The sequence below is a fragment of the Oryctolagus cuniculus genome, chromosome 13, assembly GCF_051225735.1.
Source record: "Oryctolagus cuniculus isolate XC-2025 breed Fujian yellow rabbit chromosome 13, ASM5122573v1, whole genome shotgun sequence".
Classification (NCBI taxonomy): domain Eukaryota; kingdom Metazoa; phylum Chordata; class Mammalia; order Lagomorpha; family Leporidae; genus Oryctolagus; species Oryctolagus cuniculus.
The window spans coordinates 3,170,168-3,195,985 of record NC_142879.1 but is presented as its reverse complement, the minus strand read 5'-3'; the positions used below and the strand labels follow the sequence as shown (position 1 = coordinate 3,195,985).

Below are 25,818 nucleotides of genomic sequence, written 5' to 3'. Positions count from 1 at the left end.
AGATACTGGTACAGGGAACAGCTTCTTAGACAAGACCCGAAAGCACAGACAACAGAAGCAAAGCTAAAATGGGCTATATCAAACTCAGAAACTTGTGCACAACAAAGGAAATGATCAACAGTCAAGAGACATCCAACATAATCGGGAAATACTTTTGTAAACCACCTATCTGACAAAGGATTAAAATCCCAAATACATCAGCAACTTTAAAAACTCCACAACAGAAAAACAACCAAGCCAGTTGAGAAAATGGGCAAAGTACCTCAATAGACAGTTCTCGAAAGAAGAAATACAAACGGCCAGCAAAAATAGGAAAAGCTGCTCATCATCACTAGCCGTTAGGGAAATGCAAATCAAAACCACAGTGAGATGTGCCTTCACCCCTTTCAGAACGGTCATACACCCAACACACAGAGAGTAACAAACGCTGGTGAGGATGTGGAGAAAGAGGAGCACTTACACACCGCTGGTGAGAATCTCAATTAGTGCAGCCACTGTGGAGATTCCTCAGAAAAACTAGAAACAGACTTGCCCTATGACTCGGCAGTCCCACCGCTGGGTATACACCCGAAAGACCCGAACACGATGAATCACAACATATCTGCACCACCACGCTCATAGCAGCGCTGTTCAGAATCACCAGGGTCTGCCAGACTCAGCCAAGGTGCCCATCATCAATGAATGGATACGGAAACGTTGTACACTTATACAATGGAACATTATTCACGCAGAAAGAAGAATGAAATTCTACCATTTGCAGCAAAATGGATGTAACTGGAGGACACTGCATTTGTCAAATAAGCCAGGCCCAGAGAGACAAATACTGCATATTCTCTCTGATATGTGGGAGCTAAAATTTAAAAAACAAACATATTTGTATCAGTGTTGCTGCAAATACAGTTTTGTAAAACTTTGTTTCTACTTTTGTTGCACCAATGGTTAAGAATGTTATACCTCTGTAGTTTTAATGATCTGTGATTACTTTAAAATTTACTCTATATGGGTAAAATGGTCATTTTTTCCATTCAATTATTGTTTAAAGCCGTTGTCTATATTCTAAACTAAACTAGGTTCTTTTTCCTTTTTTACTTGTTAAACTTCTTATTTGGTGAAGTATGACACCTTTTTACTATAATGTAAATTTAAAATGTTATCTCAAAAACTAAAAAATGACAGGGAGAAGGAAGGAGGGTGGGAAGGAGAGAGAAAGGAAAAGGAATATCACTGCATTCTTAGAATTTTATCTACAAAGCACACTGACTCTGTTAAAAACTAATTAAAAATTAAAATAAAAATTACAAAAAATACATTTTAAATATTTGCTCAACATAACTCATTCTGGGCACTAGCGATTCCTGGTCCAAACACAATCAATTACTTAATCAATCCATTGGTCTACCAAAAAAACAGGAAAGGGGAAAGAAGAAAGCAAACAAACAAAATGATTAGAAGTGAGTAAGATGGCAGAAATAAAATCAAATGCATAAATCAAGAGCGTAAATGTTGAGTGAGTTCATTTTCTTGTTTAATACACTTCTTGAGGGCTGGCACTGTGGCGTGGTAGGTTAAACCTCCGCCTGCAGTGCCGGCATCCTATATGGGCACTGGTTTGTGCTCCAGCTGCTCCTCTTCCAATCCAGTTCTCTGCTTATGGCTGTCTTTGGATCGCTCAGCTCCAGCTGTTGTGGCCATTTGAGAAATGAACCAGTGGATGGAAGACCTCTCTGTCTCTCCCTGTCTGTAACACTGCATCTCAAACAAATATTTAAAAAAAAACACTTGGGCCATCCCCCACTGCCTTCCCCAGGCCACAGCAGAGAGCTGGACCGGAAGAGGAGCAACCAGGACAGAATCTGGTGCCCCGACCAGGACTAGAACCCCGTGTGCCGGCGCCGCAAGGCGGAGGATTAGCCTACTGAGCTGTGGCGCCGGCTGAAAATAGACTTCTTGATCCTTTTTGAAAAAATGGACTTTTACAAATACTTTTTTTTTATATTAGAAGACCCAAGTAGATAAACAAACACAAATAAAAACCCCCACAAAAAAGTTAACAACAGAGAGTTGGATAAAAATAAAATCAGAACAATTTGAGAACAATTTCTGACTAACTGCAATACAAAACAAAAGGATTAGAGCAACATGATTTGTATTGATCAAAATGTTGCTTCGTGAATAATCCTTTATAATGACAATGTTTTATGCATTGAACAACAAAGTAAAAATTGTTGGAAAAAAGGAAAATTTGAAAACTCTAAAGGCAGGGCCAGCACTGTGGCACAGCAGGTTACACTGCCTGCTGCCATGCTGGCATCCCATCAGAGCTGGCTGCTCCACTATGACCCAGCTCCCTGCTATGTGTCTGTGAACGCAGAGGAGGATGGCCCAAGTGCTTGGGCCCCTCACTCACGTGGGAGACCCTGATGGAGTTCCTGGCTCCTGGCTTCAGCCTGGCCCAGCCCCCAGCAGTGTCATCACCCAAGGAGGGAACTGGTGGGTAGAAGAGCTCTTTCTCTCTCCTCCTCCCTCTTTAAAATAAATAAATAAATCTTTTAAAAAAAAATTTCCACCCACATTTATGTATGTATGTGTGTATTTTTAGTCACCAAAGAATACATATTCTTTCCAAATGCCAAGGAAACATTTTCAAAATAGAATGTTAGGCAACAAAAAACCAATAAGATATCTTATAACCACATTAAGTAAAACCCTAATAAAAAATAAATCAGTAACAAAAATATAAAGTTATCTACATCAGGAAAGACATTAAAGATGAAATCAAGACAAAAGCAAAGATTTAGAAAAAACACAAATAAGAGCGAAACTGATTAGTATTACAACCTATGGGGTGTCACTGACTTAAGGAAATCCTAAGCCTCAATTAGCATATTTACAGAACTAATAATGAATCGTGACAAAGGCCTAGAAAATTCAACAGGTTTGGAATAACACCAGCACAGAACACAAACAAAACTCCATACTCTCAGCTGCTTTTCGACAAGCAGAAAATGCTGTTTACGGCAGAAGCAGACGCCTCTGTGGCCCACTTCCAGCACTGGTTCTCGAAGCCTCGCCTAGAACCCACTCCTGTGATTTTGTGTATTCGCCTAGTGTATGCATTGAACTTTCCTACTTAAGTGTATGATCATTTCCTGCTTTATGTACCGAATTTTGATGACCAGAATTTACCAGTATTCAAAGGGCAAAAGATCTCTGAATTTAGCGCTCTGATTTTTCCATCTGTAAAAGGAAAAAGATCCAGACCGAGGCACATTCCTTCACAAGACTTAAGTTCTCACTTGGAGTCTTCTGAAGTTGGAGACTATGAAGCTGCTACAATAAACACCATGGAGGGAAACAGAAATAACAGTATTGAGGAGTGGGTGGCTTATCTCTCACCTCACTAGAGATCTTAAAGGGGAACAAAAAGAAGAGTCAATTTCAGCAAGAATGGCAGAGTAAGGACTTGGAAAATCCACTCCGCCATGAAAGCAACAAGAACACTGGAAAAACTTGCTATACTCAACCTTTTAAGAACTCTGAAAATTAACTAAAAACTTGTAACAATCCAAGAAGTGTTTATTCAAGAAAAAAAAAATAAGAAGCTAAATCTCATTAAGATCAGTGAGTTCTGTGGCATTTTAACTCACCCCATTCCCACTGCTCTCTCCCCTGCTCAGTCCAACTTGAGAACAAAGTGGGAAAGGAGGCCTCACAGACCTGGAGCTGCCTAGAGGGCCACTCGGGGAGAAACGTCCTGCTCTGTCCAGTTGGACCTGTTCCTGGGCATCTCCCTTTGCAGGATCTGCCTTTCTTTTTTCAGCCTCACTTCTCTCAACCCGAACAGCCTTTCCCCCAGGGCAGCCGTAATGCCTTCAAAGCAGACTTTATGGACTTTGTTCAGGAAAGTCACTGTATCAGGTTCTGTTGCTTTTATGGTAGCTTACACCATACAAATCTGTCTTGCAGTTTTGTAGATGAGAAGTTCAACACAGACTCACTGGGTTAAAATCAAGGTGTACACAGAGCTGGATTCCCTTCCCAAGCTCTCTTGCGGGCAAACTTGTCTCCTTGCCTGTCCAGCTTCTAGAGACCACTGTACTCCTTGCTGCGGCCCCTTCGTCCACCTTCAGGCTAGCAGTGGGGATGGGGTGGGGCGCCCTTCTCACATCAGGTCACTCTGCTATTCTGCCTCCCTCTTCCACGTTGAACAACACTTAGGATTACATTGGATCCATCCAGATAATCAAGGGTAATCTATTAACTTTTTAAACTTTTCTTTAAGGAATACAGACTTCATGCATTGCATATATACACATCTAGGAACACAGTGATTCTTCCCACCCTATCTTCTCCCTGTGCATGCTCCCTTATCCCTCTTCCCTCTCCCATTTCCATTCTTATGTTTTACAAAGATCCTTGACACTTTGTGATGAGATGACTTTGAACAGCCCTTGTCTCGACTGTTGAGAAACAATGTTTTTTGTTTGCCTTTTTTTGTTGTTGTTTTTTCTTTATACTATTTGTTAAACTCTCTACCTAGTGTAGGGTTAATCTCATGAGTATAAAGATAACTGAAAATAAGGGATAATCTATTTTAAGGCCATCTCTGATTACCAATCTTTTTTTTTTTTTTTTTTTGACAGGCAGAGTGCACAGTGAGAGAAAGAGAAAGGTCTTCCTTTTTCCGTTGGTTCATCTCCCAGTGGCCGCTGCGGCCGGTGCACTGCAGCCGGCGCACAGCGCTGATCTGAAGCCGGGAGCCAGGTAATTCTCCTGGTCTCCCATGTGGGTGCAGGGCCCAAGCACTTGGGCCATCCTTCACTGCACTCCTGGGCCACAGCAGAGAGCTGGCCTGGAAGAGGGGCAACCGGGACAGAATCCGGCGCCCCAACCAGGACTAGAACCTGGGGTGCTGGCGCCGCAGGCAGAGGATTAGCCTAGTGAGCCACGGTGCTGACCTCTGATTACCAACCTTAATTCTCCTTTACGACATAACATATTAAAAGGCTCTAGGATTAGGATGTGAACACTTTGGAGGATCCCAGTATTCTGCCTATTCACTAAATAAATACAAAACAGCAACCAAAACTTAACACATCAGCAACAACAGGTAGAATTATACAGAGAGAGGGAGAGACGGAGAGAAAGGTCTTCCATCCGCTGGCTCATTCCCCAAATGGACACAACAAGTAGAGCTGGGCTGATCTGAAGCCAGGAGCTTCCTCTGGGTTTCCCACGTGGGTGCAGGTGTCCAAGCACTCATTTTACTGCTTTTTCAGGGTATAAGCAGAGAGCTGGATCGTGAAGAGGAGCAGCCAGGACACAAACCCGGATCTATATGGGATGCCGGGGCCGCAGGCAGAGGAGGTGTCCTGCTAGTTTTCAAAAACAATCAGGTAAGCAAAGAAACAAGAAAGCATTGATCATATGCAGGAAAAAAAAAAAAAAAAAAGAACAGAAACTTTCCACGAGGAAGCCGAGGTAACGGACTTACTAGGAAAACACATCAACTACTTTTAATAAGATCCAAGAATCACAAAAATCATTTCTCAAGACCACAGGGAAGTAGGAGAGTAGTGTCTCACTAAATATACAAAATAGGAGTCAAGAGGTGGAGATTATTTTAAAAAGTCAAATAGAAATTCTGGAATTCACAGGTACAATAAGGGCTGAACAGCATATTTGAGCTGGCAGTAGAATTAATGAATTCAAAGGCAGATCAACTGAGATTATGCAGTTTTGGAAGCACAAAGAAAAAAGCATGCAGGAAAGTGAGCTCAGTCTCAGACTAGTGGGACACTACCAACAATAACAGGAAGTCCTCAAGGAGGAGAGAGAAAAGGGTGTGGAAAGGACATTAAAAAAAAAAAAAACCTGAAACAATGGCTGGAAGAGTCCCAAGTTTGAAGGCATGAACCTAGACATCTAAGAAGCTTAACAAATTCTCAGTTGTATAAACTCAGAGAAATTCACAAGACATCTTTACTCCAACTGCTTAAAGCCAGTGACAAACACAGCCAGAAGTACAAGCATCTTCATCAAGTCGCATGGCTGACTACTCATCAACAGCACAAAAGTTCCAAACGTTCCAAGAGAATGACTATCAATGACTATCAAACAAGAATCTGATCTCCAGCAGATCTGTTACACATAAAGAAGAAAGGAAGATGTTCTCGGAAAACAGAAACCTGAAAGAATTCATTGTCAACCCTGCTCCCTGCAGGAAACACTAGAGGGAGCCCTTCAGGCTAAAGACACAGTAATTACCAACACATACGAAGACAGGAAACACCAGAAGGGATAACAACGAAGGTAAATAGAAAAGACAGTAAAAATATTTTTTTCTCACAACTCTTTTTTTCTCTATTGATGTAAAAGACAACAGCACAAGGGCAATAATTCCAAGTTTGTGTTGGGGCCAGCAATGTGGCATAGTGGGTAAAGCCACCGCCTGCAGTGCCACCATCCCAATGCCGGCCGGTTTGAGTCCCAGCTGCTCCACTTCTCACCCAGCTCTCTGCTAGGACCTGGGAAAGCCATAGAAGATGGCCCAAGTTGGGCTCCTGCACCCATGTGGCAGACTTCTAAGAAGTTCCAGGCTCCTGGCTTCAAATCAGCACAGCTCGAGTTTTTGCGTCCATCTGGGGAGTGAACCAGCGAATGGAAGGCCTTTCTCTCTCTTTCTGACTCTGTCTCTCTGTAACTCCACCTTTCAAATAAATAAATAAATCTTAAAAAAAAAAACCAAGTATGTGTTGATGGGCAGATGATGAAAAAATATGTAATCTGTATAAAAAGAATAGCACAAAGCAGGGGGAAGACAAATCAGCTAAATAGAAAAAAAATCTATACACTATTGAAATACTACTGTATTAATTGACACTATATTATTATTCAGTAAGATGCCAATACTGTTGGGTTCCTGAACCAGGACCCCAACACGTCGAGATGCGCACCCCAAAGACTCAGATTCCAAACCAGTAGATGCAACACGCAAGAGGATTTATTCAACGTCTGCGCAGATGGGCCTCTCGACAGCACAAAACCATCCAAAGAAGAAGCCCCGAACAGTTGTTAACGAGCATTTTTAAAGGGAAAAACCACACAATTTACTTAATACACACAATTTACACGCTAATTGGAGGGTTTAAATGATACACACACGATTCACACACTGGTTGGAGGATTTAAATGAGGGGGCTAGTGGCGGGAAAATTTTTCTGGCTATCGCAGGAGTCACTTTAAGACTTTAGGGTGGGACATCTGCTGCTCGCCAGAAGGTGCTCTGCAACTAGGAGTTATCGCAAAGCCTCGAGGCGGGGTTCCTGCTGGGAACCACATCTCAAGTGACAGCTGGTGCCTGGGGCTCTTTCTAGGAACTAGGACTCTAAGTGGGGCAAAGGCTACTTCTAAGAATTAACTCTCTAAGTAGGACAAAGGTTACTTCATCTGGGACGGAGGGGAGTAGCTCTTCAATACTAATCCATAGGATTAAACCACTAAAAATCAAACTCAGAAAACTATAATAGGAGCTGGCACAGCAGGTGAAGCTTCTACCTGTGAGGCCAGCATCCATATCAGAGTACTAGATAAGGTTCAAGACCCAGCTGCTCTGCTTCTGATCCAGCTCCCTGCTAATTAGCCTGGGAAAGCAGCAGGAGATGGCCGAGTCCTTGGGCCCTGCAGCCATGTGGGAGACAGGATGAGTTCCAATCTCCTGGCTTTGGCCTGGAGATCGCAGGCATTTAGAGAATGAACCAGCAGATGGAAGCTCTTTTTCTGTCTCTCCTTCTGCTCTTCAAATAAATAATACACTTTAAAAATGTTTTAAAGAAACAAGAAAAATAACACTGTAAACAAAAATGTTCATTTATCACAAAAAGGCATCAATGGAGGAACAGAAGTACAAAAAAGGACATAATACATATAAAAATACCTAACAAATGACAAATTCTATTCTTCAGTATGTACACAGAATGAAATAAACATGCCATCAACAGGCAGAGATTGAAATGATCCAACAGTATTTGTCTACAAGAGACATTTCAGATTCAAAGACACAGAAAGGCTGAAGGGAAAGGATGGAAAAAGACATTTGATGCAAACAAATATGCAAAAAACATATATGCTCTTTGTCAAATATAATATATTTCAGGGCAAAACTTGTTACTAGTAGCAAAGTAGATTATTTTTCATGTTACAAAGAGTTAATTCACCAAGAAGATACACTGTAACCACAAAATCCCAACATATTAAGGGACAAAAATAGACAGACTCAAAGTGTGACATAGACAACAAAAGTTGGATTCTTCAATGTCCCACTTTCTATAAATGACGGAACTACACAGAAAATCAACAGAATACACAGGATTTGTCCAATGCAATGAATCAACAGATGCACACAGAACGCTCCTCTCAATTAGTCAAAAGCACATTCTCCTCCAGCACGCATGAGTCACTGGCTAGAACAGACTGTAAGGCTATGAACCAACTCTTGCTGCATTTAAAAGGATTAAAATCGAGCAATGTATGTTCTCTAACCACAATGGAATGAAACTGTGAATCAATCATAAAAGAAAATTTGTAAATTCACAAAGATGTAGAAATTAAGTAACACTTCTAAGTTACTGACTGCTCAAAGAAATAACATGAGTTATTATGCAATACTTGAGATGACTATAAGCATAACAACATACCAGAACTCAGAGGGTATACATAAAGTACAACTCAGAGAAAAAATTGTAGCTATAAATATCTGATTTAAAAAGATGAGCTCAAATCAATAACTTAACGTCTACCTGAAGAAACCCAAAAGATGTAAGTTAAACCCAAGTAAGTAGGGGAAGGAAGCAATAAAGGTTAGAGCATAAATAAAATATAGAGAACAGAAAACAAAACAGAGGGACCAGCATTATATGTAGCAAATTCAAACTGCCAGTATCCCTGTGGGTGCCAGTTTGAGTCCTGGCTGCTCCACTTCCAACCCAGTGCCCTACCAATGTGCCTGGGACAGCAGTAGACGGCAGCCCGAGTGCTTGGATCCCTGAATCCAATGGGAGACCTGGATGAAGCTCCTGGCCTCAGTCTGGCTCAGCCCTGGCTGTTGTGGCCATTTGGGGAGTGAACCAGTGGATGGAAGCGCTCTCTCTCTCTCTCTGTAACTCTGCCTTTCAAATAAATAAATCAATCTTTTAAAAAAATGGAGAAAATTAACAAAACTAAAAGCTGGTTCTTTGAAAAGATCATTAAAAGGAGTAAGATTTTTGCTAGACTGAGACAAACAGAAGGGAGAAAACCAATTCCCTACAATCAGGAATGAAAGAGGGATTATTACTGGCAGCCTTCTACCTTTACAGAAACATGAAGGACTTCAAGTAAGTACTACAATTGTATGCCAAGAAATCAGATAATCTGGATGAAACAAAAAAACTAGAAAGAAACAGAAAATCTGAATAAGCCTGGAGTAATCAAGAAATTGAACGAACAATCTTCCCACAAACTCCTCTGTATTGGTGAATTCTATCAAACGTTTGAAGAGGAAGACAATCCTTCACAGATTCTTCCAAAACACAGAGAAAAGAGAATACCTCTCAAATTCGTGCATGCGATCAATTTTACTAGAACAAACCAAAGACGCTCCAGGAAAGAACACTACAGAACACAAAAATCATCCCCAAATTACTACTGAGCCAAACCCAGCAACATATAAAACATGTGCACCATGGCTGTCAGACTTAGGAAGGCAGAGTCGGTTTAACATATGAAAATCAATGCAATATACTCTCAGAAAAGTAAAGTACAAGACCGTACGATCACTCTCACACAGGTAGAGCGTGCATCTGGCAAAACCCAAACCATTAACAATTAAAAACACTGAACGGTGGAGCTAGTGTTGGGTGCAGCAGGGTAAGCTGCCACCTGCAGTGCCAGCATCCCATATGAGCGCTAGTTTGAGTCCTGGCTACTCCACTTCTAATGCAGCTCCCTGCTAATGTGCCTGGGAAGGCAGCAGAAGATAGCTGGAGTGCTCGGGCCCCAACCCCATCTCCATGTGGGAGATCTGGACGGAGTTCCAGGCTACTGGCTTCAGTCTGGCCCAGCCTTGGCAGCTGCAGTCATTAGGGGAGTGAATCTGAGGATGGAAGTGTGGGGAGCAACTCGGACTAGACTAAGTTACTGGAATTAAGACTTATTCTATGCATCTGCTCTCCCACAATATGGCGCTGGGAGAGGAGAAAACAGCTTCTACACAGCTGCCTCCAGTTCAGCCAATAAACTGTAGGACTTGCTCCTGATTGGAGAGCAGCGTACTCGGCGTGTGGGCAGCCGAGTTAGGATTGGTGGAGGAGGACTATAAAGGAGGAGAGAGACGGCATGCACCAGGAACATCTAAGGGGAACATCTAAGAGGAACACCTGTGCAGCCCCCGAGAGAGCCGGCCGGCGGTGTGCCGCTCCCCTGCGGAAGTGGGGAAAGTGGCAGGGGGAACCGCCCTTCCACGGAGGTGGAAGGGTCAGTAGCCAACCCGGGAAGAACCAGCAGCAAACCCGGGGAGGGTCGAGCAGACAAAAGAACAGCGCAGGGTCCTGTGTCGTTCCTCCACGAAGAAGGGGAGCGACAGGAAGATTTATCAACATTTATCTCTCTCTATATATAACTCTGCCTTTCAAATAAATAAATAAATAAATCTTTTTCAAACATGGGGAAAGAAAATCCACAGGTTGTTTGATAGTGAAAATCATTTATCTGAAAAGAAACTAATATCAAGAATATATAAAAAATGTTCACAATATCATGAAAACAATCCAATTTTACAAATGGGCAGAGAATATCAATAGGCTCCCAGATGCTCAACATCTTTAATCACTAAGAAGATAAAAATCAAAACCACAATGAAACAGCATTTCACACTTGTAATAAAAAAAGACAGCCATTAAAAAATGTTGGCAGGAATACTGAAAAACTGGAAGGCTCATACATTGTTGATAGTAATGAAAAATAATGCAGCCACTTGGAGAAGTCTGGCATGTCTTCAAAAAGTTAAACAGGAGTTACTGCAACTCAGCAATTTTACTACCAGGTTTCATGAAAGAGAAATACCCCGCCCCTCCTCACCCCCCGCCCCCCAAGAAAGCTCTGGTTTGGAAGGTTCAGAGCACCATCATTCATAGTCGCCAGCAAGTGAAAACAACCCTGTCCCTCATCCGAGGATGGGTCAGCAGCAGGTGGTGCACGCACACAGTGCAAGAGCATCCATAGGACTAAACGAAGACGTGAAGACTGAGAGTACGTTACTTGCTGCCGGGGCCTGGGGGAACTGACTGCTGGTAAGTATGAGGTTTCTCTCTGGGGTGGTGAGCTGCAATTATAGTGGCATTCTGGAATCGGATGGACGTTACAGATATACAACTTGGTAAATACACTAAAAAATCAGAGTCGTAAGCTGCAGAAAGATGCATTTCCTACTTCAAGAATTCTGTGATCTGTGAGTGACAAGAAGCTCAGAGCTCCAGAAAAAAATCAGAAGATCAATGAGCTGATGTACAAAAATCGCTTCTACGAAGTCTTTTTCAGAGTCTGCTTTACTGGTCATCGTATTTCAACACAGTTCTAATTTATACCTTCAAAGGGCAGGGAAGAGAGCCAATGACTTTTTCTACTCCAAAGAGCGAGAGACAAAAAGGACTGCTTACAGTCCCCCTTCCCCTAGAGGCTTCTACTAAGTTCTCTCAGCTAGATGTAGCAAACATCAGGACACCCATTACCTTAGCTGGTTCTTTTAGGGTAGCCACAATTTAAAACACATGCTTTGGAACTGCCGAAACAGACCCAGTGACTGAAAAGAGGGAAGCCGAGGACTGAAGCCCTCTCCGCAGAGAAGCGCATGGGTCTAACCAGAAACAAGTGGACTGGAAACCTACTCAATTCCTGCGGCGACTGTCTGCCAAGGAATTAGAATCCTGCCCACAAAGCCTGTGATGGTTCAATGCCTCAAGCTCCAAACAGACCCAGGCCCATACAGTAAACAGCAGGGAAACACGACTTCACTCTCCTTTCAGGGGAAAATCAATGCAGTACAAACCCTCCTTCCCTCCCAGCGAATCTTAAACTCAGAAGCATGATGCAGCATCAGTAAGGTAGCGGCATCTTCTGTTAACACGAAGATGTCTGCGTCTTCCAGGCAGGAAGTCCAAGCCCGCTCAACTTGCTGCGTTTGCGTTTCTTCTTCCAAAGGCTGTGTGTGCACATCATGCCCAAACCACAGCACCTTCCTGACACACGAGGGGCTAGACTCTGCCTATTGCTCCAATCACTCAGGCACAGTGACTCAAATCCTGGCTGGATCTGAGTCCATAAGTAACTGGTCTAACAGTGACTTTGGTGAGTTCATCTTCTCTGACCAGCAAGATCATGAAATAAGAAAATCACGTGCACCGTGAAAACTGTGGAGTCCCGAACTGAACTTACCTACTTAAAAAGGGGAAACAGTTCCCTACAGCATTCCCTAGTGTCTGCTAGGCCACCAGTAAGCCATTAAACAAAACACAGAAAGTACAGAGAATCCCTTTTTGAGTGGGTGTTAGCAGATGTTAGCCAAGCAAATACTTTTAAAAAAATAAAAGTAAGTGGTGGGAGTGGGGGGGAGAGGGCTCTGCTAATGTTTTTATCAGATGACTAACACAGACCCAAGAAGGTTCCTGGGCAGTAACAAAGGCAGCAGGACCTTAGACCGCTGTGTTACAATGGTGCAGTGAGAGCACCAGAGGCCAAACGTGTCTTTTGGCACAACAGTCTTTGTGCCGCCACTCTCACGTGCAGCCGGCTAGGACTCGCACATGTAGAGTTTCACCCAACCCGCACAGCGGCCCCACACACGACTGGGGTGTATCGTCATCCTCCTGCCCATCTCACAGATGAAGCATGAAGTCTGTAAAAAGTTAACATCAGAGGCCGGTGCTGCGGCTCACTAGGCTAATCCTTCACCTGCGGCGCCGGCACACCGGGTTCTAGTCCCGGTCGGGGCGCCGGATTCTGTCCCGGTTGCCCCTCTTCCAGGCCAGCTCTCTGCTGTGGCCAGGGAGTGCAGTGGAGGATGGCCCAGGTGCTTGGGCCCTGCACCCCATGGGAGACCAGGAAAAGCACCTGGCTCCTGGCTCCTGCCATCGGATCAGCACGGTGCGCTGGCCGCAGCGTGCCGGCCGCGGCGGCCATTGGAGGGTGAACCAACGGCAAAGGAAGACCTTTCTCTCTGTCTCTCTCTCTCACTGTCCACTCTGCCTGTCAAAAAAAAAAAAAAAAAAAAAAAAGTTAACATCAGAACCCAACATCCCGCAGGTATTAACTGGTGTTGTGGTGACCCAAAAGGAAGCCCATTCTTTGAACAGCATTCGCCTTCTGGGTGATTCACCTTGGCTGGGATTTTTAATTGCCTGCAGATGAAATGAATATTTGAGCTAATAGGCCCAAGTAATCATTTGTTTGTGGAAACATCTGTCTCAATTGGCAAACATTCGAAGTTTAAATATAATTTCATAGTTTGGGCTACAGAATAAAACTTCCAGAATCATGAATCTTTGATGATCACATAAGACCACCTACTGAGGGCTCCTGCCTTTTACAATAGACAGAACCCCTCACCCCCACCCTACGCTGGAACGGCCCATGAATGTTCCTCTTCTCATGATCATGACGCACCAGCCCAGGAGAACTTACACCATGACTTCAGCTTTTGGAAACACTGTTTGCTGTGATTGAGAAGAATGGCAGTATCTTAGATCTTTTTATAAGAAGGGAAAATATTTAAAAATTGGAATGTTGAGTATCTTATGACTAAACATTTTTGGATGACAACTGAAGTAAATGCATATTTGCTAAATGTGGCACACATCCATAAATAACTGGGATTAAAACAAATACTAGCTTCAAAAGTAACTACAGAGTTGGTTAGATAATAACTGAACTCAATTAAATGATGACTGCTTCCCTACAGACCTGTCAGAGCCCTGCTTATAGCATGCAGCGCCAGAGCTAGAAAAATACTTAGTGTTCAGAGAGCAAGAGGGGAAAAAGGCTAGATCCTCTCTTGTTCCTTATAGTGGAGCTGCTATAACTGACTTCAAAAAGTGATTTGCTTTTATATGAAACTGCATTATCATATGCACAGTAATTGGAAAAATTAAAATCCAAATATTCAACTATTTAAACAGGCAGAATCATTCAGCCACTTTTTCACATACAATTCTTACATAGTTTCTATGTCATACTAACTTGTCACTCTAGCCTCTGAAGTCCTTTCAGTCTATTGTCTACGGATCTCTCAGAAATTCCTACTTCCCCCACCATTTTAAGCCTTTCATTACAATAGAAGCTTTCAACAGAAGGATTGATAGGGCAATACCAATACCCTGTGATATCAGTACCAGGACTGAAGAGGCTAGGTCCGGTTTGGGACGTCAAGCACCCAATGTGACACTGCTGTCAGGAGTGCCAAGATGGTAATCCAACTTTCCGCGACGACTCCAGTTGGATGAGCTTAGCTAACCATCGCCTGCATGACTGATCCCAATTAGGGCCAGCAGCTCACTTCAGGACTTACCCTCCTTTCAGGGAGATGGACTGTTATCTAGAGGTCAAGATCGTAGCTATGGGGTAGTAGATTAAGCTGGCATCCCATATGAGTGCCAGTTCATGTCTCGGCTGCTCTTCTTCCGATCCAGCTCTCTGCTCTGGCCTGGGGAAGCAGCAGAAGATGGCTCAAGTGCTTGGGCCCCTGCACCTGGGTGGAAGACCCGGAAGAAGCTCCTGGCTCCTGGCTCCGGATTGGCCCAGCTCCCATCATTGCAGCATTTGGGGAGTGAACCAGTGGATGGCAGATTTCTCTATCTCTTTCTCTCCCTAACTCTGCCTCTCAAACAAATTTTTTTTTTAAAAAAAAGATCATATCAGATGAAATTCTTTAAGGTGCAGCTGTATTCTGAGATTTGTATTAAAATCATTTTAGATTCGCCATCTGATCTGGCAATTTTTAATATACTCGTGGAACTTCCAACTTCTGTTTCTCTTTCTTTTCACATTAACCCAAATGTTTTCTGGTCTGCTTCCCTTCTCTTTGATGAGTTTCCAGGTAGATGGTTCCCTAATTGCATCTTCTGCCAAGTCACATTTTGGTACCGTTTTCAGATGGTAGTTTTACAGAGTTGTGTATTCTTAGATATCAGTTCTGCTTTTTCTCTTCTGCTGTTGCTCTCTATTTGATGAGATCTTTGGTTTCTTGCATGGATTCTGGTCTTTAGCTACAGGCCAGTATTTCCCCAAACGCTGGCACACAGACCACCCGCATCAGGGATGCTGATCCAGGACATGTGGGACTGGGCCCAGGAGACTATTTTTATATGCAAAGAGGAGAGAGAAGGTGCCTGGAGGCAGGGAAACAGGAGAGAAGAGCGAAAATCCACTCCCAGCAACACTCACATGCGGGTGAGGGTTGGAGCAGACGGCAACAGCTCTCACCAAGTGCTGGGGAGACACCAATGGCTGAGGAATAAGGCAAACTCAAGCTCACACAACAGACAGCAGGGTCAGCCTGTCCCCATCAATCCCTAATGTCACATTCGGATACTCTTCCCCAAGTTCCTGCTCCATGAAGGAACAGGCTTGTATGTGCAAACACTCATGGGCGAGGAGTTCTTATTTAGGGAACTAGGTTTAATATAAAACCAAAACCTGGCCTATTGGTAATATTTAGGAAGCTGATCATTTGAATCTTTCCAATGGTTGATTCAATTAAAGAAAATGTGCAGAGAGGCAAGTTAGAAGAATGCAAAATCCAATTTTAACTTTTCCATTCACTTATTATTCACTAAATGCTTTTTGACTGCCTACTATACACCTGGAGTTCAGTACTGGGCATTATTCTGGGGCCAATTTCTTGGTTAATGTGGAATGATTATATTAATGAATGAATAAGAGGTTGAATAAGCAATCGTGTGAATTAGAGAAAATGAATAACACGTAGGTGGAGAGCTTGACCAGCTTTCTGCGAATATCCTGGCTGCATCAGCAAAGTCCAAGCCTCCAGCTCTCGATCTTCTCTGATGACCTGCAGAGATCTGAAGGCTTCTGTTCAAGGCCATGCGGTCTTTCACACTTATTTGGGGGTGGTTACATTAAGTGGTGCTCCATGGCCACCCTGGCTTTTTACTAAAGTCACAGCAGAAGAAGCTGGGTCAACAGCAGCCTCTCTACAAAACCACCCTCACAGGCCACAAGCAAAATTACAGACAAAACTAAGAAATCACCTGTAGCTTCTGACTTCTCAACCAAAGCGATACAGAAAGTTATCATTAACAAATGACACATAACTCAAAATGCAGGATCTGTATTTATGGGTCGGTCCCAGCACATGCCTTAACGACACAAAAGCTGAAGACCTTAGTAAGAGCAATTATAATAATTTAAAAAAAGAAACTGTGTAGTTTTTTCTCATATGGGCTAAAATAGACCCTTGTTTCTTTTTCATTATAATTCAGTAAAAATGACCCCACCATGCTGAAAACAAAGGCAGGCGCAGGAACATTCTTTCCCCACGACGTGGAGACTTGGTTACCATGCACGCGCAGCTGGAAGGGCTGCTCCGCGTCTCCTGCCGCACTGGTGGCCACGCATGTGTATCTGCCAGCATCTTCCAACAGCGCCTGGGCAATGTGCAGAACCCGACCAGAAGACTGTACCTAATTGGGAACAGAAAGCGTGGCACTGTGTTTTACTTTACACTTGGACTGGAACGTTCACTGAGACAAAGCTTCATTTAAATTTATACTGTCTAATTCTATTTTCATACCATTATCTTAATGATCTCTTCAGAGTCAGATCACTTCATAATGCATAAGAAAATGGGCTAATTTGATTGGTTGATTGGAAAGTTTTTTTTTTTTTATTCACTGCAAAACAAAACCCACAAAATAACCTAAGACCAGCCTGCTGGCACAGTCATAAAACGCCATTGAATAGAAGACTTCAGCAATGAACTATGAAGTATGTGATGAAAATGTAAGCTATTTGAAAAAACATGACCACATTTACTTAACACTTCATAAATAGTTTTAAAGCAATTTTTTTTTATTCAATTGTCACGGGGGCTAGAAAAATGATAAAATGGGAATAATGGGAATGCAGATAAATGTCTTCCCTTATTTTCACTTTAACACACTGCAAGGAGTCTCTGGCATTTGGAACTGATGATCCGGGGCTCTCAGTGATTTTCAATCACAGCACCCACACCTGGGTAGTGGGTGCCTACTCTTTTCCACCACTTACCTACTCCTTGGAACACTACTCTGGGTGATGAAGGTACAGCACCACTCAGTTCTTACTGTCTGGCCTTCTTAGGAGATAATCTTATCAACTCCACTTCCTCTTCCTGTTCCACAAAGTGGAAACTTAGCTTTCTGATAGTTTCCATCCAAACCCTTACTATCAGTGAAAAACCCTATGCAGACCCCTGAATTTACAGCTTTATCCTCAACTTCTCTCGTGAGCATTTCACAAATAGTTCCAGCTGTCTGCTGGGCAGATTAGCACACGAAATCTAACACATCCAAACCCAGGCTCATAAAGTCTTTCCTTGGATGGCTGACGCTACTTCTCAGTGTATTTTCCCAACCTTGCTTAGTGTCCTCCACTATTTTTCCAGCCATTTGGGTTTTGGAGCTGCCTCCGACTCCTGTGAATTATACCGGATGTTCCGCAGATCCCGTTTTCCATTTCCACAGCCACGCTGGGACTGCAAGTTTCTGAACTGATGTTCCAGTGTCTGCGGCCTTCCCAAACGTTAATCTAACTTGCATTCTGTTGCCAGAATAATTTGCTTAAATTGCAAAAACTGAGCTTTTTACCAGTTCCCCTTCAAACCTCACTCACGGTTCCCCACCTTGCCCAGGATGAAACTGAAACGCACAGTCCTCCAGACTCACCACACCCCGACCCCACCGGCTCTCTGCGACCCCTGTGTTCACTCTCACTGCACCTTTTACAGCCGCATCATGCTAAAGGCAGTCAAGTACCATTTGTTGCTGATACTCACCTCTGGACTCCGGCACATGGCCTTCAATATCTAGTTTAAGACTCCGCAGTAGGTAGGGACTCTACCTTTTTCTTCCTACTCTTTACTCTCCCCTGGAGTAGCTCATCATGTCCCACGGTTTCAGTTATCATGATGTGCTTGTATCTACAGCCAGGGCTCAGTGTTGTGCTCTAGGGTCACGCAACTGCATCTGAGATCTACTGACAGCGCATGAGCTCATCTCAAAGCCACCTTACACCCAGACGTCTCTGCCCTCACATCTGTCCTCCTCCTGGTTCGCTGTATGGCAACTCTTTCCAGGCACACAGGTTAGATTCCTGGGTGTCTTTTTCATCTGCCCCTCTCACTCACACGTCACAGTCGTTCACCAGCCCTGAATGAATAAACCGATAACTAACTCCTAAATACGTGCCAGAACCTCATCTCCACGGCCAGCATGAGTACAATCTGGCACCTTCTTGCTCTCCAAGCAAAATGCAAATGGGTCCACACTGGTTTTACGTCTCTACCCTTGCCTCCTGTAGTTCATTCTTCGGAAGGGGTCAGATAACATCTTAAAATGCAAACTTGATCATGTCATTTCTCTCTGAAAACTCTGTTAAGGTCTACCATTGCTTTGAAGTAGAAATAAAATCACTGTCCTTACCCAAGTGCCTACTGGTTGCTGTCTGTCTCTTTTACCACCACCTTGCTACTGCCTCTCTTCCTTGGCCCCCTCTCTTGTTTCTGGGTCCATTGGGTTGTTTGCTCATGCACATCTTCTCTCAAGCACTCTACTCAGTCCTTTTCCATGAACTCAACCATTTAATTCCTACATCTTCTTCATAACTCTGTTCCAAAGCTTCTCTCCTTGTATACTCTCATTCCTCTTCATATTCTCTCTGAAAACCACTCATTCCTTTGCAGTTTTCTTTGTAAAATTACATGAACCATGCCTGTCTCTCAAGAAAACAATTGTCCATCTGCACTGTGTTGGAAGGCTGTGTACTAAACCTCTCACTCACTCAAAGGTCTAAGATAAGTTCCATTGGATTTGAAATAGGAAAAAAAAAATGAACAGGTACTCACCTACTACGAGAGGAACTCAACACATATCTCATTTTTAAAAATTTAGTTCACCTAAAACCCAAGTCCATTTAATCAATTAACTTGTTCCTAGTAGCAAAATCTATTTTCTTTCCAAAATTTCAAATGCATCATTCAGATTATCCAGGTTTGAAATCAGCCAGTCTACCTAGCTAGAACACAACAATATCACATCTATCCATCCATCCATCCATCCATCTCCCCACCTACCACCTGCATACCTACCCACCTAGTAATTCAACAATATCACAAACTTACTCATGGAGACTAGCTGAGCCTCTGTACCCTTGAAGCTTACAAACTACTTTTTAAAGATATTTTTCAAGATTTATTTCACTTAAGTTTATGTAGACAGGACTTTCCCTTCATTTTAATGTCATATTGGCATAACTGGCCATTACTGATGAACATTATTCATCCATGAAATACTACTTTTTTGGGGCAGTAAAACAGGCATAGATCAAATTTTAAAAATACCAACCACTATATCAAAATTGGTATCCTTGTCTTTAATTCTATCCTTTAAGTCATAATGTTAAGTTAAATTCTAAAAAAAAAACTTTAAGGATCACACATATTGCTTTAAAAATTTTCTGTAAAATCTGATAGGAAAATCTGCAATCCAGAAACAACGATGTGCCAGCTCCTGGAAGATGTAAGCCGCTGTCTCAGTTTTGGCTTGTGATGTCTGCACTTACTTTGAGGTTTCCTTGGGCAGTGTTCACAGGCTGGTCATCTTTCAGCCATGTGAGGGACGGATTTGGAATGCCATTGGCTATGCACTGCAGGGTGACAGGCTTGTGTTTCACCACCGTTCTCTCGGGAGGGCCTGAGGACTTGATTGTTGGGGGAACTAGATTTCCGGAAGGAAGGGAGAGGGGAGGGAATTAAAATCATAACCAGTTTGGTCAAATGCTTAAAAACATGCAGGCAAAAACCTGAAACAGTGAAACAAGTTCATCCCAAGCATTTAATTTGTAATTTTCAGCAATTCAGGAAATTACTTATTTTTTAACTATGGAGTTCTAATTCACCAAAGAGTAAGCAAAACTTCTCTAAGGCTAACGCACCCCCCATGCATGTCTGGCTTACATCTTTTGATGCGTCTTCTCGTCTCCAAGGACCCTCCTTTTCTCTAGAACTAATTCACTGAATCCAGCTGAGTTTTCTAGACGTGTGTCTACCATATGGCTGTGCCCCCAGCCAGCCGGGCAGGTTCTGGGAATCGGGAGGGTGATCTGACACAAGCTGGGCCTGCCTCCCTCAGGAGCTAGGATGGAGACCAAACCACAGGGGGACCAACAAAGGAAAAAAATCTTCTGCAGAGGAAGAGTTGGAAGAAGGAAGCTGGCATCTGTAGCCACTTCCTCTGTGGCTTCCAAACGGCTCTCCACTTTCTGGTTCCAGTCCCTCCCTTCCAAACACTGGCAGCACCATGCCCTGACAGGATGTCATGAGACCAATGGTTCTAACCCTATCGTGCCAGCTCTGTGAACGCACTTACGTGCCCTCAATCCTGCAGCTCATCTTCAGGATGGAAACTGCCCTACTCACAACTGCTCCTTTTGGATGAGACTTTCAGTGCTGACACAACCCCTGGACTTCTGTTGCCATCTGTCTCTTCTGCCTCACAAGGTCTCGTTCCACAGGCATCCTGTGCAGGATACACTTCCTAACATGTAAATTCCACATTCTTTCACACGATGCCTCACAGTCGAGTCTCTAGAGCACTTAAAATCCACCATGAGTGAACTCAAATTTGCATCCTTTATGCTGCTTTCCATAACCCAAGATCCATCCAGATTACTGAGCTACAACCGGGATTTGAATATGAAACGACACACACACTAATTGGCAGTATAGTTCTCCTGTCCCCTTCCTCATCATACCATGAACAGTCACTTCAAACTCCTTCCTGTGGTCTCCAGCAGTGTTTGTTGCCACACACTGGTAAACACCAGTATCTGACACCTGCGCCTGAGCAATAACCAATTTACGTCCATTTAGTAAAACCTTGAATCCATCTCTTCCGTCAATTAGCTGACCGTCCTTCAGCCACCTGCAGGAAAAGGCATCAATAAAAAAAGTTTGCATAAATAATACAAGCAAGTAGTTTCCTAGATGACACTGTGTGTGTTTGTATAATTTATTCTTCACTGTGTGTTTGCCTAATGTCCTCATTGTTTACTCTGTAAAATAAACTGTAAATGGAGAAAAGAAGAAAAACGCAACCTGACCTAACCCTGTGGTTGGCATATTGTTAGACCCAATAACTATGTGTTGAGCTCTTCATTCCTCAACTAATTTTAGGTTATACAAAGAGGCAAATGCCCCAAATATAGCTCACGTCAATGTTTGTACAGTATTAACCAGCAACTTGCACATAATTTTAAAAATCTGTAAATAAAGCCTTGAAATCAAATAACATATTTCCACATTTCTTATGAGTCACCACTTTCTGTTTAGTTCTATAGTCATGTGTGGCCGTATCTCATTTCATTAGTCAACTAACTGTGCCTCTGCAAATCCCACAGCACCTTGGAAATGGAAGACAAGGATTCAACATATGCTTTGTGAGTGAAGGAATAAGAGAAAAGAATTGGTAAGAACACATGTATATTGACTAGCTTCCTTTATTGTTATACACCCACTTCTTTTATTTAGTAGTTCATTAAACATTTCCAAGATCTGACTTGAATACTGCTTAGTAGTCCATCTCCATAAACTGAAAAAAATAACTTCTAAGACCATAGAGAGAATTCCTCTAACTGAGTAAACTTGGTGGCTTTTTGGATGTCAAAGCTGCTTTGCAGACAGAGTAAGCCATTAAAAGAGGAAGACAGAGAATTCTATATTACCACCTTCCAAGGACACGGAACTCTTTCAAGATAGCTCTAAAACACTGGGAGCACAACGTGGAAGGGATTCAGAAGAGCAAAATCCTTACACGATAGCTGGTGGGGGAGAGCCCGCCACTTGACAATCTAGCTCCAGCGAGTTATCAGCCATCACAATGAAGTAAGATGTTTCCTCTCCTCCTTCTACAGTTGGAGGCACTGGAAAACAACAACATGTAACACCAGGGAAACACTGGAGGAAGAGACACATCAGCTCACCAAGCAATCCTGGGGAGCAGGCAAGCAATCCTGGGAGCGGTTTAGAAGGTTGACAAGTATCACAGTAATTCACATGTCAAAGAGATCTGAATGCATTATAAAAACCTTTTACAATAAACACTCATTGGGATCGCCGAACACACTTTGGACATATTGTGGATTCTTCTCTATCGAGCACTAATGTACTGCTGATGACACATTATCTAAAGTCAGTATTTTACATTGTTTGTTTTTGTATGACTCAGGGAAAGCAACCCCTCAAATTGGCTACCTATTAAAAAGCCTTCAGGACCGGCATTGTGGCATAGCCAGTAAAGCTGCCATCGACAATGCCGGCATTCCAGTTCATGTCCTGGCTCCTCCCACTTCTGGTCCAGCTCCCTAGTAATGGCCTGGAGGAACAGCAGAGGATGGGCGCTGTGTGGGTGGGTGCCACCCAGGTGAAGCTTCTGGCTCCCAGCCTCAGCCCTGGCCCAGCTCTGGCCATTACAGCTACCTGGGAGTGAACCAGGGCATGGAGATCAATCTCTCTCTCTTACCTCCTCTCTCTTATAACTTTGCCTTTCAAAATCAATATCTAAATCTTTATGTCTTTATCTGGAAACTGAAGGCTTTATTTTTAAGACATAAGATGGTGAAATGACTTCCCAAGGCCCAGAGACTGGCTCCTGCTGTCTAGCACAGCGCTCATGACAGAAGACTGCAATCAACTACTGTGACAGAGGCAGGAATATATGTAAGCACTTAGAGTGTTCCCATCAAAATCAGTGGCGGGTTTTGAGATTCTAGGTCTTGGAACTACAGTTGTCAATCCACCTGGTCACATGTTGTCCAGAGTTGAACAGTAACTATCCTTCTCTTAGCTTGTTTTATTACTGCACAAACAAACAAAAAAATCAATAAACCAATCAGATCTTGCCATGAATCTCAGCATCCAGGTGTTGGGCATCCGTATTTACCTAGGATATCAACTTCATATTTGATTTCCTTTTCTCCCGCCACATTGGTAGCCACACACACGTACTCTCCCCGATCGGCTTCCATGGCACTCAGGACCTCCAGTTTCTTCCCGTCAGCTTCGATGCGGACATTATCGCTGGCTCTCACAGGTACCCCGTCTTTTAACCAGGTGAGAACTGGAGGGGGGTTGCCAGAAGCTCTGCACTCCAGTGTCAGTGAGTGACCAAGAACCACTTGTCTGTTCCAAGGCGTGGCCGAGTCCCCTTCAATCGATGGAGGAACTAGGTAGAGAAAGTAATGTTTCAGACAACTCGGGCAGTCACAAAGTAACATCCTACAGAAACAAGAGGGAGAGTCTTTCGCTCTCATAGTTTGACACAGAAACTCCCTCACGTCTATTTCCCCTTAAGCTGTTGGCGAAAGAAATTTCTTAGCTCAGCTGATCTGCAACTATTCCATTTACTGCTAGTCTCATTATCTGTTCTGTCAGGCTTATACAGATCAAACAGTGGAGAATGACCTTAGTCTTAACAGTTATTGAACCAGATGGTTGAAATGTTTCAGTTATGCTGCATAAAGGCTGGTCAAATGAATGGACCTCTTGAGACCTCTTGCTAATGTTAGCTTTGGTTAAAAAAAAAAAAAAAAGCACACACATACACACACTGGGGTTCCAAAAATTCATGGATATGCATCTTATGAAAAAGCTATACATCATTTAAAAAAATTTTGCACCACAATAAACTCATCTTAGCCTTGTTTTTCATGAACTTTTTGAAGTCCACTCTATATTGAAAACAGATAGTTTTCCTTACCGTAGACCTCCACATGGAATGATTTTTCCGCAGTTCCAGCAACATTGGAGACACGACATGTATACTTTGCTGCATCGGAGACCTGTGCTTGAGGAATATGAAGAAACTGCCCTTTGTCAATATAAAGTACTTGTGAGCTGGACGTGACTGGCTGGCTGTCCTTATACCACGTGACCGCAGGCACTGGAAGTCCCCGTGTTTCACATTCCAGCTTAATCATGCTGTTGATCAATGCCGATATTTCTGTGGTGACATTCCCTCCTTTAATACTGGGTGGAACTGCAAGGAAGTTCGGAACAAAAGCACATCTCTTAAGCTTCAACCTCTGCAACACATTCTTGAAAAATTCATTTGAAGAAAATAAAAATTAAAGGCAATTAGGAAATCTGTGGTTTAATACTGAAAATTAGTTGCCTGCTTTGTCAAAAAAATCTCTTTTTTAAAAAATCTGTACTCATTTTTATTTGAAAGGGAGGGAGGGGGGGGCAGAGAGTGGGAGAGAGAGAGGAAAAGGTAGAGGTGTGCTGGGGAGGATAGTGACAGCTCTCCCGTCCACTGTTTCATTACCCCAAATCCTCTCCAACAGCCAGGGCATCCCATTTCAGGGTTCCAGATTTCATTTAAAACAGTCATCGATTCCATTTCAGGGGTTAATTTATGTCCAGTAGATCACATCAGAGCAAGGAAGCTGTGCCTGACCCCACTTAAAGTAGACAGAGTTCAGTTTGAAATCAGGCAGAGGGACTGTCACATACGGTACACCTGTGATCTTTCTCCCCAGTACCAGAGGCCGAAGAAGGGCTTTCGGAACCCGCTACAGGCAGCAGCCGTGCAGTCTTCCATTTTGGCTTCTTGCTGCTTTTCTCTTTTGAACTGCCAGGAGTGAATTCATTCCACTTAACTCACCTAATCGGGCACACGTGTCTGCCCCCCCTCAGCAACCACGCGCCTGGCCTCTCACCACCTGAGCTGGGAAAACAACTCCGGGGCTCTGTGTCTACTCCACACTCTGAACCTGGCATCCCAGGGCTGTGCTGTGACTGCAACAATCTTTCAGCAATCAAATGGCTGGCACATGTCTGAGCTTCAGTGTTGTGTAACTTTAATAAATGATAATTTTATTCTAAAGTATTTGCAGAACAGAACGCATTCCCTATGATTAGACGAGCATGTGGGTTCTGAGGGGGAGACACAGAAGTCAAGCACACACTTCTCACAGAAATCAAGGGCCCAGCACGACCTCTTACCAGGGATGTCAACTTCGACAACCTGGCCAGGTCTGCCGGCTTTCTCCACTGTGGACTCACTCGGCTTTGTTCCTTTCTTCAAAGGGAGTCACTATTCTGAGCTCAGAAGTTTGAGGTGGGGAGTTAGATCTACTTCTTTGAGAGCGGAATGCCTTCATCATTTGTTCAGAATCTTTCTATATGGGAGAATGTGGCTCTTCTCCCCAGTTAATATTTTTTTAATCATTTATATCAATATGGACACATGGAAACTTATTTTATGCTTTGGGTTGTAATTTATTATAATATTATTTATCCAGTTTTAGCTACTAGGAGTTCTTTCAGTTGGCTATTTCCTTTGGCATACTCATGTAGAATAGAATGTGTGTGTGTGTACACAGACATTTACATATACGTGTTTTAGAACTTCCTTACTCTGTGGCCCTACCATATGCCCCAGGTTAATCTTGTGTATTCTCAGCCCTAGAATTAACCACTTACCTGGCTCCATTCAGTGGTGAAGGATGTTAGAA

The 25,818-nt window shown here is 43.1% G+C and overlaps 1 protein-coding gene across 2 annotated transcripts in view; it reads right to left on the bottom strand.

Moving 5' to 3' along the window:
• Positions 1–25,818, bottom strand: part of HMCN1 (hemicentin 1) — a 469,239-nt gene that overhangs the window by 157,507 nt on the left and 285,914 nt on the right. For both annotated transcript variants that reach the window (XM_051820384.3, XM_070055057.2), the window contains exons 31-36: positions 24,060–24,338; positions 23,244–23,525; positions 22,116–22,224; positions 21,058–21,227; positions 19,867–20,021; positions 16,607–16,730 (exon numbers count right to left, since the gene is read on the bottom strand). In XM_051820384.3, coding sequence (XP_051676344.3) covers positions 16,607–16,730; positions 19,867–20,021; positions 21,058–21,227; positions 22,116–22,224; positions 23,244–23,525; positions 24,060–24,338 — 1,119 coding nt within the window. The remainder of the gene's footprint in view (positions 1–16,606; positions 16,731–19,866; positions 20,022–21,057; positions 21,228–22,115; positions 22,225–23,243; positions 23,526–24,059; positions 24,339–25,818) is intronic.